Below are 17919 nucleotides of genomic sequence, written 5' to 3' on the forward strand. Positions count from 1 at the left end.
GCATTTTTTCCCAAGGCCCCACAATCCCTGCAAGGAAGGGCAAAGGCAGGATTCGAACGCAGGCCATTGGGCTCCGAAATCAGTGCCACCCACTGTCTTCAGCCCGGGCTGGGAGCCTCTTGGCAGACCCAGGGGCTGTGCAGGGGTGGGGAGAAGGGCGAACAGACAGGCAGGTGCTGCCCCTGCGTGGTTGCAAACTGAATATTCAGAGGTGCTCTGGGTCTGTGGTCACGCCGGATCCCCATATGAGCAAAGGTTCGAGTCCTGCCTGCCCCACTTCCAGTCCAGCTCCCTGCTAATGCAACTGGAAAAGCCACAGATGATGGCCTGAGTGCTTGGGCCCCTACACCCACGTGGGAGACCCGGATGGAGTTCCAGGTTCCTGGCTTCCACTTGGCCCAGCCGCAGCTGATGGCACCATTTGGGGGAGTGAGCCAGCTCTCAGGCGATCTCTGTCCATTCCTCTGCCTTGTTCTATAACTCTGCCTTTCAAATGAATGAGATACAAGGTCCTCCATGCACTTTACCATGTGCTGTGCCTGCTGTGTGCAGGCTCCGGTACTTACCCAGGTCTTTAAACACCCGATTGCATTTGTGTTTTGTAACTCTTAAGGTTGATCCTGGTTAGTGTTTACCATGCAGCAGGTGGGAGCCCGGTGCTGGAGGCGTTCTGTCCCGCTCTGCACTTTCTTAGCTGTGTCCTGGTGGGCGAATCTTGTCAGGCCCACCACAGATCTTGGGGAGTCCACTCAAACCCGTCAGAGTCTGCATCTGAGCAGGTGCACCTGCGGGCGGCTTAAATCTCAGAGCCTGGTTCCCCAGCAAACCAAGAGTGAGTTCTTTTCTTTCTTTCTTTCTTTTTTTTTTTTTTGACAGGTAGAGTTAGACAGTGAGAGAGAGAGACAGAGAGGAAGGTCTTCCTTCCATTGGTTCACCCCCCAAAATGGCCGCTATGGCCAGTGCGCAGCATTGATCCGAAGCCAGGAGCCAGGTGCTTCTCCTGGTCTCCCATGGGGGTGCAGGGCCCAAGGACCTGGGCCATCCTGAACTGCCTTCCCGGCCACAGCAGAGCTGGACTGGAAGAGGAGCAACCGGGACAGAATCCGGCGCCCCAGCCGGGACTAGAACCCGGAGTGCCAGCACCGCAGGCAGAGGATTAGCCTAGTGAGCCGTGATGCCAGCCGTTCTTTTATTTTTTTATTTTATTTTATTTATTTTATTTTTTTTTTAGTTTTTTTTTTTTGACAGGCAGAGTGGACAGTGAGAGAGAGACAGAGAGAAAGGTCTTCCTTTTGCCGTTGGTTCACCCTCCAATGGCCGCTGCGGACGGCGCATCTCACTGATCCGAAGCCGGGAGCCAGGTGCTTCTCCTGGTCTCCCATGGGGTGCCTATTGAGCCACGGCGCCAGCCCGTTCTTTTATTTTTAAAAAAGATTTATTTATTTATTTAAAAGGCAGAGAGAGAGAGAGAGAGAGAGAGAGAGAGAGAGAGAGAGAGGTCTTCCATCCGCTGGTTCACTCCCCAGATGGCCACAACGGCTGGAGCTGTGCTGATCCGAAGCCAGGAGCCAGGAGCTTCCTCCAGGTCTCCCACACAGGTGCAGGGGCCCAAAGCAGTTGGGCCATTTTCTACTGCTTTCCCAGGCCATAGCAGAGAGCTGGATTGGAAGCAGAGCAGCTGAGACTGGAACTGGTACCCAAATGGGATGCGGGTGCTGCAGGTGGCCCTGAATGTTTTCTTTCTTCCAGCAAGTCTGCTGGTTTCCCAGGGGAGCAGGGAGGAGCTCAGCCCCCCTCCCCCCAGGGGCTGGGTCTGGCTGGAGCCAGGAGGCTGGTGCTGACGGAATTCGAGGAATGCCCAGGACGTCTGGTGGGCTGTGCGTCTGCCCTGGAGCCGCCTGTGTTCCTACTGCGGGGACGCGGGGCGCTGGCCCAGGCTTGGGAACACTGAAGCCTCTTTGATCCCCGCCTCCCACCTCAGCCCCACATGGGAGGGCTCGGAGCCCGGGGCTGGAGCCTGCAGTTAACATGGAGCCCCAGTGCAACACAGACAGTGGCTCTGAGCATAGGACGGTCCTTGTAAGCTTCCCTGGAGCCCCAGCTTCTCAGGGAGAGAACTTGGTGCCCGTGGGCTCCTGTTTCTAATTTTAAATTAGCCCCGGGCCAGAATGGATGATGCTACCCCCCCCCCCGCCCCCGCGGGGACTTCTCCTGGAGGGATGACTTCCCAGAAGAACTTAACCACTGGAATCTCCCACCAAGGAGGAGTTTGCCATGGCAAGCTTTGGAATCAGGAGGAAGGGAAGAGAAAAGGCAGGGGGATGTGCAAAGGACCTGGGGCAGAGAGGCAGCAGGGTGTTGGGGGGAGCAGCCCACATTGCAGACACACACACACACACACACACAAGCAAGGGCATGACGCAGCTGTGAGACATGCGAGGGAAGCGAGTTTTCCAAGGGAGGCCAGAGAAAACTGAGAGCGGAGCAGGCATGAGCGGGGGCAGAGGGAGGCCAGCCTGGAGGCAGAGGCAGGGGTACAGCAAGAGCTGTGAGAACCAGTTTCGGGCAGGAGCGGCGGGCCAAGGGGATGTGTGTCCCCAGGGCTGGGTATGCCAGGCCAGCTGGGCTCCACATCCTTTCCTTCCTTGTGTGTGCCTTCCAGCGCCCGCAGGGCCCCTGCCACACACTGCACACAAGCAGTTTCCTATCAGAAGCCCCTGTGAGGTGCTGGAGATGAGCGCTGATCACGCATTAGATGGGGCACTCGCTGGTCCCTCCCCAGTCCCCGTGTTAGCGCAGGTCCTCTGCACCTGTCAGGTGATTATAAACAACGCTGCACTGAACATCTCCATCCCAAGCTTTATTTCCTAAGGCGAAATTCCCAGGCAAGTAATGAATGGGTCAAAGAAAATGACTTTTTTTTTTTTCTTTTAAAGCTTTTGGTTCAAAATGCTGAATGTTTTCTGAAGTGGTTATTTCTAATGAAAACATTTTTTTTTTACCATGAAAATATTTTTAAAGTACACACACACACACACAGAGTGAGTAGTGCAATTCCAAGCTGTGATACTTCACCAGCGTTTCAACAATGCTTTGAAACCCAGAACTCTGTTTATGTAATGGATCTCTGATTGCTGACTGCTCAGGTTTTCTCCACGTTTTCCTGCTCATTCCAAGACGCCTCGCTGAACATTCTTGTCACACCTCCGTAGCTCCTTTGGACAACTGCTTGCACAGAATTTTGGAGCCTAAGTCTGCACACACATGGCAATCATTTTTACATAATACTAAATTGCTATTAGAGAAGTTGTACCGGGGCAGGTGTCGTGGTGCAGTGGGGTTAAACTGCCCACCTGCAGTGCTGGCATCCTACCTAAGCGCCAGTTCGAGTCCCGGCTGCTCCACTTCTGACCCAGCTCCCTGCTCATGGGCCTGGGAAAGCAGAAGGAGATGGATCACCTGCTTGGGTCTCTGCACCCACGTGGGAGATCCTGATGGAGCTCCAGGCTCCTGGCTTCAGCCTGGCCTGGCCCTGGCCACTGTGGCCATTTGGGGAGTGAACCAGCAGATAGAAGATCTCTCTCTGTCTTTCTCTACCTTTTCAATAAAGAAATAAATATTTAAAAATAAAAAAAAAGTTGAACCAAATTATTTTTCTTTTGAAAAAAAAAAAGCTTTTTAAAATTTAATCAAAAGGTAGAGAGAGAGAGAGAGAGAGAGAGAGATTTTCTATCTGCTGGTTCATTCTCCCCAAACCCACAACGGGCAGAAGAGGCCGGGAAGCAGGAACTCCATCCAGTCTCCACCTTGGGAGGCTGTGGCCCGAGTGCTTGCGCTGTCATCTGCTGACTTGCAGGGCACACAGGGGCAGGAAGCTGAAATCAGGAGCAGAGCCGGGACTGGAGCCCAGGCGCTCCCGTGGGGGGTGTGGGTGTGTCCCATTTAATGTTCTGAATCGCTGAGCCCACCCCCCAAATTATTCTTTTATTTATTTATTTTTTATTTGAGAGGCAGAGTTACAGATACAGGAAGAGACACACACAGAGAGGTCTTCCATCCTCTTGTTCACTCCCCAGATGGCTGCAACGGCCGGAGTTGGGCTGATTTGAAGCCAGGAGCCAGGAGCTTCTTCCGGGTCTCCTATGTGGGTGCAGGGGCCCAAGGACTTGAGCCATCTTCTACTGCTTTCCCAGGCCACAGTAGAGAGCTGGATCAGAAGTGGAGCAGCCAGGACTCGAACCGGGGCTCATATGGGATGCCAGAGCTTCAGGCGGAGTCTCAGCCTTTTGTGCCACAGCGTCGGTCCCCCAAATTTTTCTTCTAACATTAGCTTGGGGAGTCTATCTCTTCTTGTCTTTTATAGTTCTTTGCAGTGTTTCCTGGCTTAGCCGGTGAATAATAGTTCACTCTGGCTTCAGTTTGCATCTCATAATTGCCAAGGAGGTCAGAACTTTAAATATAACTTTTACCATTTCTCCTTCTTCCTGTTTTTCTTAAGGTATTTTTCCCTTTTTGTTTTTTCTTTGTGAGTGCTTCTCCCCTGTGAAGTATCAGTGGAGTCCAAACAAGAAGCTGATGGCATATTTTTAAAAGATTTATTTATTTATAAAACAGAGTGATAAAGAGGAAGGAAAGGAGGGAGGGAGGGAGGGAGGGAGGGGGAGAGAGAGAGAGATCTTCCATCCGCTGGTTCACTCCCCAAATGCCTGGGCCAGGCTGAAGTCAGGAGCCTGGAACTCCACCCAGGTTTCCCACTCGGGTGCAGGGGCCCAAGCACTTGGGCCATCTTCTGCTACCTTCCCCAGGCATAACAGCAGAGAGCTGGATCGGAAGTGGGGTAGCCTGGACTCAAACCAGCACTCTGATAGGGTGGTGGCTTGACCTGCTGCGCCACAATGCCCGCCCCCAAAGCAGATGGCCTATTAAGGCTCATTGAATGATGAGACCATTTGCACTTCGAAGGGGTGGTGTTCAGGGGCCCTGGGCTTGCAGAACTAGGGGGTAACTTATCATTCCCAGCCCTGGCGCCAGGAGAGGGGGAGGTGCTGGGACCAGGACCGGTGTCTGCACACACAGGGTCCCTGGCCGAGGCCCTGGTCTTTCCTACGGGATCCTGCCAACCTGCAGAGACCCCCAAGGAGCGCCCCAGCCCAGCCCAGCCCAGCCCTCCCTTTCCTCCCCTCCGTTTTTTGGCCCCTCCCACTGGCACAGAGCAAACCAAGACAGTCTGTGGGGCTGCCCAGGATTCTGCCGCGTGCGCCCTCTGCTGGCGGGGAGCGGACCAGCCCCTGCCCCAGGCAAACCCACACTCAGTGGGCAGGTGCTCGGAGCCGGCCGGGGCTGGGGCCACTCACAGGACAGAAGGGAGGACCTGGGCGCTCTCGCTTTGCTCACCACCCCCATCCCTCTCTCTGACTCCTGCCATCTCTCCCTCCTCCCGGGGCTCCTACAGGGCGTGACTGTCACATTGGGGTCCACTTGCTGGCTCCTTGGCGCGGGCTGTGTCGCGGGGGGGGGGGGGGTATCGCAAGCTACCCCCTGACACACTTGGAACTGGCAGCTCCTCTTGGAGTGTGGGGTCACTGACACCCTCCTTCCCCTCCCCGTGAGGCCCCTGCAAGTGACAGGTCTCCATGGATTCTTTGGGCCTCTGTATAGGGAGTGTCCCAGAGAAGAGAGTTTGTGTATCAGTAAAAAAAAGAAAGAAAGAAATAATGCCTGGGCCAGCCGTTCTCCCGGCGAGAGAGAACAACGGTGTGGAGATGAGAGGGCGATTCTGACCCAGGAATTTAAAGTGTGTGCGTGTTGGGGATGGGAGGGTGGGCGCTGGTGACTAATATTCTATTTTAAGTCATTGCTACTACACCGTGTTCCCAAATCTTCAGCAAAACTCGGCTACAAATAGCTGCCTGTGCTCCTGTAATCTGGGGAAAATCGGGGTGGAAAGGGGCTGGTGATTTTATGTGTCAGCTTGGCCAGGCCACCAGGCGCCCAGATGCTCGGTCACACGTTGTTCCGAGGGTGTGCTGGATCAGGCTGACATAGGGAGCGGAGGACCCAGCAGAGAGCCGGCCCGCCCTCGTGTGGGGGCCGCACCCTGCCCATTGGAAGGCTGGTCTGCCAGCACAGACATGCAGAATAAGGGGTGGGGGGGTGCAGCCCACAGCCCATGTCGGGGTGCCCGGTTCAAGTCTCAGCTGCTCCACTTCTGATCCAGCTCCCTGCTAATGCGCCTGGGAAGAAGTGGATGATGGGCCAAGTCCTGGGGTCCCTGCCATCCACATGGGTGATCCTGATGGAGTTCCTGGCTCCTGGCTTCAGCCTGCCCAGCCCTGGCTGTGTGGGCATTTGGGGAGTGAACCAGCAGATGGAAGATGGATCTCTCTCTCTCTCTTTCTGCCACTCTGTCTTTCAAGCAAATAAATGTTAAAAAGGAAAATGCTAGATAAGAATCCCTTCTGCCTGACTACCTTTGAGCTGGGGCTGTGTTTTCTGACTTTGAACTTGAACTGAAGCGTAGGTTCTTCCTGGGTCTCGGGGCTGCTGGTGGGCTGCAGAGGATGGAGTCCGTCACCCTCCATCGCTGCACAGATACGGATTCTGTGCGTGTGGGGGGGGGGGCTGCCCATCGGCTCTGTAGACCTGGAGACCCTCTCAGTGCTGTTTCCCCAGACGTCGTTGTCAGGTGGAAGAGAAGGGAACAGCAGCGATGTCCGTGAGATGAAGGCGGCCAAGAAGCGGAGCAGGCGGAGTGTGGGAGAAATACAAGGTCATGGATGTCTGTGTGTGTGTCTCTCTGTGTGTGCATGTGTGTATCTGGGTGTCCATGTGAATGTGTATATCTCTGTGTGTGCATGTGTGTATCTGGGTGTCCGTGTGTGTGAATGTGCATATGTGTATATCTGTGTGTATCTGTGTCTCTCTGTGTGTGCCTCTGTGTATGTGTGCATCTGTGTGTCTGTGTCTCTGTGTGTCTGTGTGTGGGTGTATGCATGTCTGTATATATCTGTGTGTGTATTTGTTTCTCTGTGTGTCTGTGTGCATATGTGTCTCTCTGTGTGTCTGTGTGTCCATGTGTGTGTCTCTGTGTGTGTCTGTGTGTCCATGCATGTGCGTGTGTATGTCTATGCATGTCTCTATGTGTCCATGTGTGTATGGGTGTGCATACGTGTATATCTGTGTGTCTGTCTCTGTGTATCCATGTGTGTATGAATGTGCATACGTGTATATCTGTGTGTCTGTGTGTATGCATATGTGTGTCTCTCTGTGTGTCTGTGTATCTGTGTCTCTCTGTGTGCCTTTGTGTGCATGCGTGTGCCTCTGTAGCTGTGTGTCCGTGTGTGCATGTGTGTGTGTGTCTGTGTCTCTGTGTGTGCCCGTGTGTTTGTGTGTATGCTTTGGCAGCAGGTGGGGGTCCGAGTTCCTTCCGATGGTGGAAGTTCAAGAGGTTTCTTGAAGCCTTGGGAGGGAAAAGGCGCTCCTCCCAAGGCCGCCAGGGTCTGGGTGCCAGCCCGGCGGGAGGCGTGTGGTCTCATTTGCCTTCTTTGTCAGATCTGCGGGTCTTCCTCTGTGTGCTGTGACTCCCGGAACCGCTAAGCTGCTGTCGCATGGCCCGAGGCCCCGTGGCCACTCTTGTGTTTTCTTCTCACACCCTTTCTGTTCCCTGTACACAGACTGTATTTTCTTTGGACTTGTCTTCCGCACTGGGGGCCAAGGTGGGAAGCTCGTGGGACAGTGGGAGGTAACCAGAGCTCTGGGTGCTGGGGCCCAGCTGGGGTCGCAGGCCTAGGGGAATGGGTTGAACTGACAGCTACTGACGGCAGGGGGACATAGCATGATCTAGACGTGGCTGGTGACAGGTGTGACCCCTGTGCTATCTCCAGGGCGTCTCCACCTACTCCTAAGAATGCCTCCTGGGGGGCGGGCCGAGGGAGCTCCTGAGACCCAGGCCATGGGCGTTAAGAGAGGCAGACTGGACGGGGCGGGTGGTTGGTGCGGTCTCGTTTTCCTTGGACGACTGGCTCAGAGCGAGGCGCGCGGACGGAAAATGAAACAAGCAGGCAGGATGACGACTTGTAATGTTTACTATGACACGGCAAGAGTTTCCACACGGGAAGGGACGGCGCGTGGCTTCGGGGACCCTCGCCCACCCCCCTCCCCTGCCGCGCGCGAGATTTAAGACAATTCATTCTTCATTTCTCTGACAGCGACTTCTCGAAGTGCATAGATAATAAATAAATAGAAAATATATCTCTGTCCATGGTGACGCCTCCCGGAAATGTTTACACACAACACACAACATCCGAACTCCCCAGAACACAGCCAGCGGTGCCGATGGGTGGAAAGAGGCCAGTGTTTCAGAGGGCTGCCGGTTTCTTGGGCACCCAGCTCACTGGAGCGTTACACACACAAGTAGAAGAACAGTTTTCTAGCCAATATGCGCGTCCGTGCTACCCAGAGGATGCCTGGACATGGGCTCCCGGTGAATGGTCCAGGCAGGATGGCACCGGTCCAGATCCTGTCCCATGACATACACGCACACCTCTGGGAACTTCCAAGAGACAATTTTTTTTTTTTTTTTTTTTGGAATGAGCCAAGCCAGCATTCCCGAGCATCTGAAAGTGATCACATCCTACGTGGTTCACAGCTTGAGAGCCTTGGGCTGGCGGAGTCTGGAAACTCAGCAGAAGTGCAGACAGGGAGGACGTGAGGTCACCGCCCCTCTCCCTGGAAAAGGTCCCTGCGGTGACCGTTGGCCTTGGACAAGGCCCCGTCCCAGGAGCCACAGTCCCAGGGCCCCCTCCCAGAGGCCTCTCTGACACTTCACGCAGCCTGCGGGCCGCGTCTCCTTGGCGCAGCCCAGAAGTATGAGCCCAGGGAGCCCTCTTAGAAGGAAAGTGTCTGTGGCTGGGGCGAGAAAGAGGTCAAAGGTCGTTGGTCAGGAGACCCAGGGAGACCCTGGCGCCTCACGGGAGAGGATAAAACCACAGGTAGAGTTCTCCCTCTTCCAGGAGCGAGAGTCTGGAGAAATAACCAAAAGGGCAGGGGGTAGGGGGCACCCAGCGACTCTTCAGACCCCCCGAGGGCGGCCGCGTTTGACCACCAGCGATGGGACGGGCCCACCCCCACTCCCCCCCACACACACAAGCCACCACTGGGTGGCACCTGCAGCATCGCAGAAACCGAGGGGACTGTGCGTGACCAGGTGGGGGCAGCTGAGAGCTGGCAGGTGGCATAACCAGGCGAGGGTGGCAGTGACCGCTTGCCCCAAGACAGTGCACAGAGGAGCAGGAGGGAGCCTGTCCCAGGCCAGCTGTCCACCTGTGCCGGGTACTTGTCACTGGCCTTCCTGGAAGCGGCTGCAGGAGGGCTGTGCCCCTGGTGCAGTGGGGCGGCCCAGGCTGCAGCGGGGCTGCTGGGGCTGTGCCCTGGCTGGTGGTGCCTTCCCATGTCAAGGTCTCACCCATTTCCTCGCCAGCTGTCAAAGGCAGGCTTTGGACCGAACCTTTCCTTAGAGCCTCCCACCCCAGCCCACACCTGCCAGGATCGTGTGTGGCTCCTGGGGCCTGTCTGCACCCACCCAGGTCCCAGGACGGAGAGCAAACGGGGTCCTGGCAGGACTCCACCTTATCTGAGAGTCGGAGGCCGGGGCCGGTTGGGGACCAAGGGCCGAGGGTGACCCCGCGGGCGCCGGCCTTGGCAGGTGCTGATAGGAAGGGCCCAGCCTCCAAACCACGCTCGGGGCCGCCTTGCCGCTCAAAACGCCCTCTGCCCTCTGTGCCTGCAGTCACCCTGGCCTCCTCCTGCGAGAAGCCTTCCTGACCCACCTGAGCGCGAGTGGTCTTTCCCTCCCTTCACCTCTCTGATTTCTCCGTCCAGTATCAGCGTGCACGTGGGCCCCCCGCCCACCCTGCCGACCGCAAGCCCCCCATGTGGGGCATCAGCCCTCACCCCCAGGGACACCCAGCATCGTGGACGCCAGCCGCAAAGCGTGGCCTCTGCTGCTGGGCTCCGTGGACAGTGAGGGAAGCCACAGACTTCTGGGATCCACGGAGGTGGCTTCAGCTCACAGGAACCAAGATTTCCTTAGGGCCAGGCTCTCTTTCTTACATCTACCACCCTAAGGTATCCACTGGAGGCCGCGGGGACCTGTATGTGGCCCAGCCCACCCACCAGGCCCCCTCCTAGCCGAGCCAGGCCTCCTTATAGGGGCTCTGCTCCCCGGTGAAGAGGCACAGGTCGGTGAGAAGCACCCAAGAGACTGCAGGAAAGAGAAGGGGTTCAGGAGAGGCCAGCGCTGCCCCGGGGCTGCAGGTAGAGACTCATGGGGCAGCTGGCAGCACCGGGGGGTCTCTGATTCCTTCCCTTGGCCCACCAGGGCTGGCGCATGGCCTCCCCCAGCAGCCACTGGACAGGGGAGCCCACCGCCGTCCGGCCCTGGATGCCCGTCTGGCAGCACAATCCACCGCGGGGCGGTGCCAGGGTGGCCGCTGTGCTCACAGCTTCTTCTTCCGCACCACAGGGATGGGCACCACTTGGAAGATTTTGGCCTTGTGGTCCTCGGTGTCCAGAGTCACCCAGATGGGCCGGAAGCTGCCTTTGAAGCCGACGAACGCCATTTTTTCTGCAAAACAGCAGTGAGACGCAGTCTGAGCGGAAAGGCCACACCTGCCCCCTTCCCCGGGGGTCCCCGCCCCCACCAGGCAGCCCCGCCCTCAGCCACACACTGCAGCCTGGTCCCCCGGGGAAGAGCACAGGGCCCAGCCGCTATCGGCACCTGGCATCAGTTCATCTGGGGCAGGGGGTGTCACGAGTTGTGTGGCCATCTAGGCAGGGTGGTGGATTTCCCCTACCCAGGAGAGCTGTGGGGCAGACGGGGAGGACGGGGAGGGAGGAGACCTCCCAGGAGCCTGGGGTCACCAGCAGGTCCCTGCCCCTCTCCAAAGCCCTGTACTCCCATCTGCCAGGCACCGGCGTGCACCTCCTCCATCTCCCCCAGCCCCCAGCCCCGCCACTTTGTGGCATTGGAAGGAGGACCTGGGGAGGGGACCTCACAGGTGCAGCCCGGATCAGAGCTCGTGACCCCTGACCCTGTGCAGCTCTCCCTGTCGTGTAGCTGGGGGTCCACACTCACGAGCGGCCACACTTGGCTTAGGGCCCCTTCTAAGCATCAGCCAAGCTGCTACCATGGAAGGCAGAGGTCCCCAAATGATTCCAGGACTGGGCTAAGAGAAGACGCTTCTGTGTTCTCCCTGGGCTCGTCGGAAGGGCTTTCATCATTCCCAATTTTTCCCTGTCCCTGCCCGGGATAAACCTCCTGTCTGTAGGTAGGGTGGTGCAGCCGCTGATGCCCTGCCTGCATTAGGGGGATTAGCATCTAAATCTTCAACTTAGCAAGGGACTCAGCGGGGTGTATAGGGCTCGGCTTCTTCATCTGAAATGGAAGGCACAGCACCTGTCGCCCTGGCTGTGAGTGGCTGAGAGATGATTACAAAGTGCACAGCGTAGCGGGCAAAGCTGCCGCTTGCAGTGCCAGCATCCCATGTGGATGCTGGTTCGAGACCTGGCTGCTCCACTTCCAATCCAGCTCTCTGCTATGGCCTGGGAAAGCAGTAGAAAATGGCCCAAGTCCTTGGGCCCCTGCACCCATGTAGGAGACCCAGAAGAAGCTCCTGGTTCTTGGCTTTGGATCAGCACAGCTCAGGCCGTCACTGCCAATTGGGGAGTGAACCAGCAGATGGAAGACCTCTCTCTCTCTCTCTGCCTCTGCCTCTCTGTAACTCTTTCAAGTAAACAAATATAATCTTAAAAAAAAAAAATAAAAAGTGCACAGCAGGTGCAGGGCCAGCCACGGGACAGTGGCCACAGTGAGCTTCATCGCTGTCCTGAGAGCTGCTCCCTGCACCCACTCCCCCAGGCCTTTCGGAATGTGGTCCATGATGCTGATGACGAGCGAGGGACCTGCCGACACCTCTGCCTGCCTGGCTGTGTCTGTGCCAGGTGTCCCCGCAGAAGAGCTGTGTGACCTGGGACAAGCCAAGAAGATCCTCTGGGCTTTCATGGCCTCCTCCTCTGCCTATCTCAGGAGACACATTTGTCCTGCAGACCCCCAAGGGCTACCCGGATGCTGGGTTGCAGGGGGAGGTCCCGGGCCCCCAGCCAGCCTGAATAACCGTGGCTGGGTGGGAGGTCAGCCGAAGCCTGATTGGTGACATTCTTAATAAAGGGCCACTTGCCGAGTGGCTGGGTCAGTGTCTGCTCCCAAGTGAAGAAGAAACTTGCTGTAGCACAAGGCACTCCAAAAGTTTGTGGAAAATGTGTATTATGCAAAAAAAAAAAAAAAAAAAGCAAGGATTTAAAAAAATGCGCCCAAGCAAACCTATCTTTGGATGCCATTGTTCCATGTACTGCTGGAGCTCCTGGTATAGGAAAGGTAGACAGATGCCACCTTGTGCCTCTATTCTACAGGACCTGGTGGGGGTGAGGGTTCAGGGCCCGACCCAAGGATATGGGGAAGGAATGTTCTAGACTCAGCGAGGGGTCACAGCCACCTCTGGGCTGGACCGCTGACCCTTACCTTTCAGCTTGAGGCCCTTGTCTGCCCCCAGCTTCTCCAGCGCTCTGGTCCACGGGCCCCTGGAGCTGTATTTTCCCTTCGATGTCACGAGCACTATGGAACTGAGCAAGAAGGGACCGTGAGGTGAGCGAGCAGACCCGAGTGGGGAGGGTGTGGGGGAGGACGTTGGCTTGTGTGCCGTGGGACCGGAGCTGGCAGCCCCCTGGGGAAAGGGGTTGGAGAAAGGGCAGCCTCTCTCGCAGGCCGAGCTGACCAGCTCTTTCCGAGCGGTGACGGACATCCTGACGCGCCTCCCACACATCTGGCCGCAGCCAGGGCCGGTGACCTTCTCACGTTGGCTGCTTTCACACATCCGTGGCCACGCAGGGCAGAGAATGGAGGCACAGCCCACTGCCTGGGGGTGCTGTGGCAGCGCCCATCCCAGGGCTGGGCATACAGTGGGGGTGGGGGTGGGGGGCTGGAGAGAGACAGTGAGATGCACTGGGTGGGTCCAGAAAGGAACAGAGGAAGCCAGAGGGGAGAGAGGAAGCACAAAGGGACTGCGAGAGCGGGAGGGAGAGCAGGGAGCATCTACCCAGGGCAAGAAAGACACCGGGAGTCCCTGGCGCCATCAGCTCCCCGGGGACCCTCTGCCTGGCATTAGAAGCTCAGGATGGAGCCACGGCAGACAGCCTGTAGGGGAAGCTGTGTTTTACCAACATCTCCAGGTGCTGTGGGCAACCTTAGTGGCCGAGAAGCCCCGCGCTGGAGGCATCTCCTGCAGCCGTGTGTGTCTGAGTGTCTCCTGTCTGTGGGCCAGGGCTTTGCATGGCCCAGAGCAGGCAGGTGTGGCCACCTTGGAGCTCCTTCTGGGAAGAACCCTGTGTGGTTACCACGCATGCAGGTGCACCTCTTAGGGTCACATCCCCTCCGTCGTGCGAACGGAGAGATGGAAGCAAGTGGGGATGAAGGCTCCGAGAGGACCCGGGCCATGTGTACGCCCAGCTTGTACACATCCAGCTTGGGAGCAGGAAGCCCCACCTCCCCGCCTTGGCTGCTGTTCCATCCCAAATGCTGGGAAAACAGCCCTCTGGGTGGCAGACTCACGCCGGCCCAGACAGGCGGAAGGGAGCGCCTCCCTGGGGACCGGAAACCCTGGGCAGAAGACGCTCCGTGGGGCCCCGAGTCTGCCACATTTCAAAGCAACTCTACAACCGCAGACCACTGCCCAGACATGGAAAAACTTCCTGGGATCCCAAACCCCGAGGTCACCCCCACTCGTGTCCCGCGGGGAGTGGAAGAGCAGCTCAGCCCGTGCGCAAGAACGGGCAGTCGGGAAGGAAGCCAGGGGCTGCCTCGGGCTCCTCAGCGGGGGTGGGCGGGGGGCCGGCCCGTCCGGGAGACACAGGGCTCATGGCAAACTCAACCTCGGCTTTGGGGTCAGGCTCCGCGCCCAGGGAGGTGTTTCTCCCTTGTTGCATTTCAGAACAGACGCTAAAGGCCCCAGGCTGACGGGAGCCTCCTGCTGGGGCAGGCACAGTGGAAGGTCACGGCCTCCAGGTGGCCATCCGGGTCAGCTTCCAGGAGCGGGGCAGGGACGCAGGGCTTCCTGGGCTCCCACAGCCTCCCGGCAGTGCCCAGAGGCCTGACTGCCCTGTTACAGGTTCCCCTCTCTCTGCCCGGGATGCACCCTCATCCCACACACGGGAGGTCTCCCACAGGGGGAGGGCAGACACGGCTCCAGAAGCCACCCTTAGGGGTTTGCTGGGAGCAGCTGCCCTCTTCTCTCCCCAGGGACAGGTGGTGGCTCTGAGGATGGGGTGGGACCTGCCTTGTCCCATTTCCTGACGCCTTTTAGGAGGCCAGAGGGGAGCCGAGTGGCACCCAATAGTTAGGTGGGCACCCAGCGCCAGCCCGGGGCTAGGTGTTCCCCTGGGAGTTGGCATGGGGGCCCCTGTACAGGCTATCGGGGGCCTCTCACCCTGCTGCCAACAGGGCAGCTCTGCCTTTCAGTTTCCTGTGCAAACTTCTGCTGCCCGTTTCACTTTAAAAAAAAAATCCTGTGGCCAAAAAAGGCCCGAACACCCCGGCTCTCTTGATGATAAATGCCTTCTTCCCAGATTAGTGCATCTCGCCCTGCAGTGCAAGCTGGGAGACGGAGAAGGCACCGAGTGTGGCTAAGCAGATGCATTCTTGGGGCGGGCACCTGGCCTGGAGGTTAAGAGACCCCTGCTAGGGACCCCGCATTGAGGCACAGTGGGTTAAAGCCACGGCCTGCAGTGCCAGCATCCCATATGGGCACCTGTTTATGTCCCGGCTGCTCTGCTTCCAATCCAGCTCCCTGCTAATGAACTTGGGAAAGCAGCAGAGAATGGCCCAAATTCCCGGGCCCCTGCACCCACATGAGAGACCTGGATGAAGCTCCTGGCCTCTGGCTTTGGCCTGGCACAGCCCTAGTTGTTGTGACCATTTAGTGAACCTGTGGATGAAAGGTCTCTCTTTGTCTCTCCACTCTGTAACTCTGCCTTTCAAATAAATAAGAAATAAATATTAAAAAAAAAAAAGATGCCTGTGCCCCTCGACCCCGTCAGAGAAACTGGGTTCAAACTCAGCTCTGGATCCTGACTCCAGCTTCTGGCTAATGTGGACCCTGGGAGGCTGCTGTGATAGCTCAGGTGGTCGGGTCCCTGCCACCCATGTGGGAGACTTGGATGGAGTTCCCAGCTCCCGGATTTGTCCCTGGCCCAGCCCCGGCTGATGTGGGCATTGTGGAAATGAATCAGCAGAAGGGAGCTCTGTCTGTCTCTCTGCCTCTCAGAAATGTAAATTTAAAACCACCGTTCGCCAGCATCTCATGGTGTGCCCCTCCCAGAGCTGGCACCCACGCAGAACCTCTGCTTTCACTCAATAGCTACTTACTAAGCACCTATGATGTGGAAGGTGCCACTTTAAGCACCTATATTTTCCACCAGGTTGCAGCTCCTGAGTGAATTCTATGCCCATTTAGCAAGCCAGGAACTGGGCTGGACTTGCAAGGGTGAGCTAGGCTTGGTGTCAGGGCCAGGAAGTCCACCCCCTCCAGGGGGAAGTAGGTGCATCCACTCGTACCATCCTGGCTGATGGCTAATCAGTTCAAACAAGAGGAGCAGCTGGTTTGGGGGGATTAAGAAAAAGAGGGGGTGCAGGTGTTGTGGTATTGTGGGTTAAGTCACCATTTGGGACACCTGCAGCCTGCATTAGAGTGTCGGCTTGAGTCCTGGCTCCTCCACTTCCAATCCAGCCCCCTACTAATGCTCCCATGAGGCTGCAGGTGATGGTTCCTTGAGTTCCTGCCCCCAATGTGGGAGACCAGAATGGAGCTCCTGGCTCCTGGCTTGAGCCTGGCCCAGACCTGGCTGTTGCAGGCATTTGGGGACTGCACCAGCGATTGGAAGATCTCTCTCTCTCTCTCTTTCTGTCACTGCACCATTCACACAGGTAAATAAATCTTTTACAAAGAAAATGATGGAGTTCAGTGCTATACGCGGCGTTCTGCAAGTAGCCACTGGGCTGGGATGCCTGGCGCCGAGGACCAGGTCTGAGCTGGAGTTGCCTAAGCGTTGCCAGCGTTGGAGCCCATGCAAGGAGTGGGAGGTGATGAGATCATGGGGCGGAGCGTGTGGAGAGGGGGAAGAGTTCCCAGGAGGCCTGCCCACTTGTCAGGGGCAGCCCCGTCTGTCTCAGCATGACCTACACCCACAGCATCTACATCACAGTGACCTACATCCACAGCAGCCCTGGCTGCAGCCTGAGAGTCAAGGGGTAGGGTCTGTTCCTGGTCCCCGGGATGTGGGGGCAGAGTGTGGCACGTCCCAGGGCTGTCCCAGGGCTGTCCCCGGGCTGTCCCAGGCTGGTCTGTGATGAAAGCTTCAGTGACAGGCCTGGGGCATCTGTGATGCCACCAGTCAGTTGCAGAAAGAGAGAGAGAGAGAGAGCGAGCGAGCGAGCAGGACTCACTTGTCAGGGATGGCGGCCACGTAACTGAAGAGCTGCCATGGAATGGCCTGCAGAATGGAGTTGTGGAAACTCGTGTGGCTCACCACGTGCCCGAGGCCACCGTCGATCACCACTATCTGGATGCCGTCTTCGGAGCTGGGGAACTTCCTCCCATCCACCTGCGGGGCCGAAGCAAGGCCAGTGTGAGGCAGGGTCCTGAGGGCAGACCCCGGGGCACAAAGCCCTCTGCAGTGGACTGGACCCTGGTCTCCAATGCACAAGTCCATGGGAAACCCCTCGCCCGTGCAAGTGACCTTATTCAGAACTAGGGTCTTGGCAGGTGTGATGAAGCTAAAGGTCTTGAGAAGACACCGTCTGGGATTTGCAGAGCAAATGCAATGATAGATGGAGAAGGAGATGGGGGACACAGATCACAGGAGAAACAGAGCCAGAGCCAAGGGCGAGGAATCAGCAAGCCAAGGAGTGCAGAGGTCCCTGGGAGCTCCCAGGAGCCTGGACAGACCCTCCCCGCTGCCTCCAGCAGGAGCCACGGCCGCCAGCTCCTTGTGGGCTCCACAGCCACGAGAGAACCCATTCTGCCATCTGAAGCCAGCGGCTGGCTGCCCTTCACCCCAGCAGCCCCAGGGAGGCGCCAGGGCTTCTCCCAACAGGCAGCCCAGGACACCAGGGCCTGCGCACGCACCTCAATATACGCGAAGTCGGTGCGAAGGTGGAAGAAGTGCTGCCTGGAACTTTCCATCTTCACCTCCAGGAAGTGGTCCTTCGACCTCTGCAAGACGAGCATAGCCCGAGTCAAGGGTGAAGCCCCTCCCCCTGCCCCTGGTGGTCCCAGGCACAGGGCACGCTGGGAGGGGTGTCACGGGAGTAGCCTGGTGGGATCCAGGCACCCCCGCAGGTGCAGGGACCCAGGCTCGTGCCCCCCAACTCACCAGCTGGGAACCGAAGAGCTTCTTGGGCATGGGCACGTCCACCACGGCCCTTTCGGCGAACCTGGGGTAGGCGCTGGCCGTGCAGTCGCTGACACCCGCGTTCCTGGGGATCAAAGCTTTGATCCTGAGCCTCTCGCAGCCTTTCACGGAGCAGAAGGCAAACTTCTCTCTCTCGTTCTGAGCTCTCAGCTTCAGGAAGAGCAGCCTGCAAACAGGGGGCGTCTCTCTGGGCGCTGGGCACCAGCACTGGGAACCTCCCGCCCTCCCTTCAGCTGGGGTTACCCCTACATGCCTCAGAACACATGGAGCATGGCTGGCACTGCGGCAAAGTGGGTTAAACTCCCATCTGCAGTGCCAGCCTATGGGCGCCCGTTTGAGCCCCGGCTGCTCCACTTCCAATCCATCATCCTGCTAATGTGTCTGAGAGAGCAGCGGAAG

The 17919-nt window shown here is 57.7% G+C and overlaps 1 protein-coding gene across 1 annotated transcript in view; it reads right to left on the reverse strand.

Moving 5' to 3' along the window:
* Positions 1-7279: 7279 nt before the first annotated feature.
* CEMIP (cell migration inducing hyaluronidase 1) overlaps positions 7280-17919 on the reverse strand; it is a 148819-nt gene continuing 138179 nt past the window's right edge. Inside the window, exons 25-29 of the mRNA XM_062206342.1 lie at positions 17482-17686; positions 17235-17321; positions 16553-16710; positions 12578-12678; positions 7280-10624 (exon numbers count right to left, since the gene is read on the reverse strand). Of these exons, the coding sequence (XP_062062326.1) occupies positions 10497-10624; positions 12578-12678; positions 16553-16710; positions 17235-17321; positions 17482-17686 (679 nt within the window). The 3' untranslated portion in view covers positions 7280-10496. The remainder of the gene's footprint in view (positions 10625-12577; positions 12679-16552; positions 16711-17234; positions 17322-17481; positions 17687-17919) is intronic.

Source organism: Lepus europaeus, chromosome 11, assembly GCF_033115175.1.
Source record: "Lepus europaeus isolate LE1 chromosome 11, mLepTim1.pri, whole genome shotgun sequence".
NCBI lineage: Eukaryota > Metazoa > Chordata > Mammalia > Lagomorpha > Leporidae > Lepus > Lepus europaeus.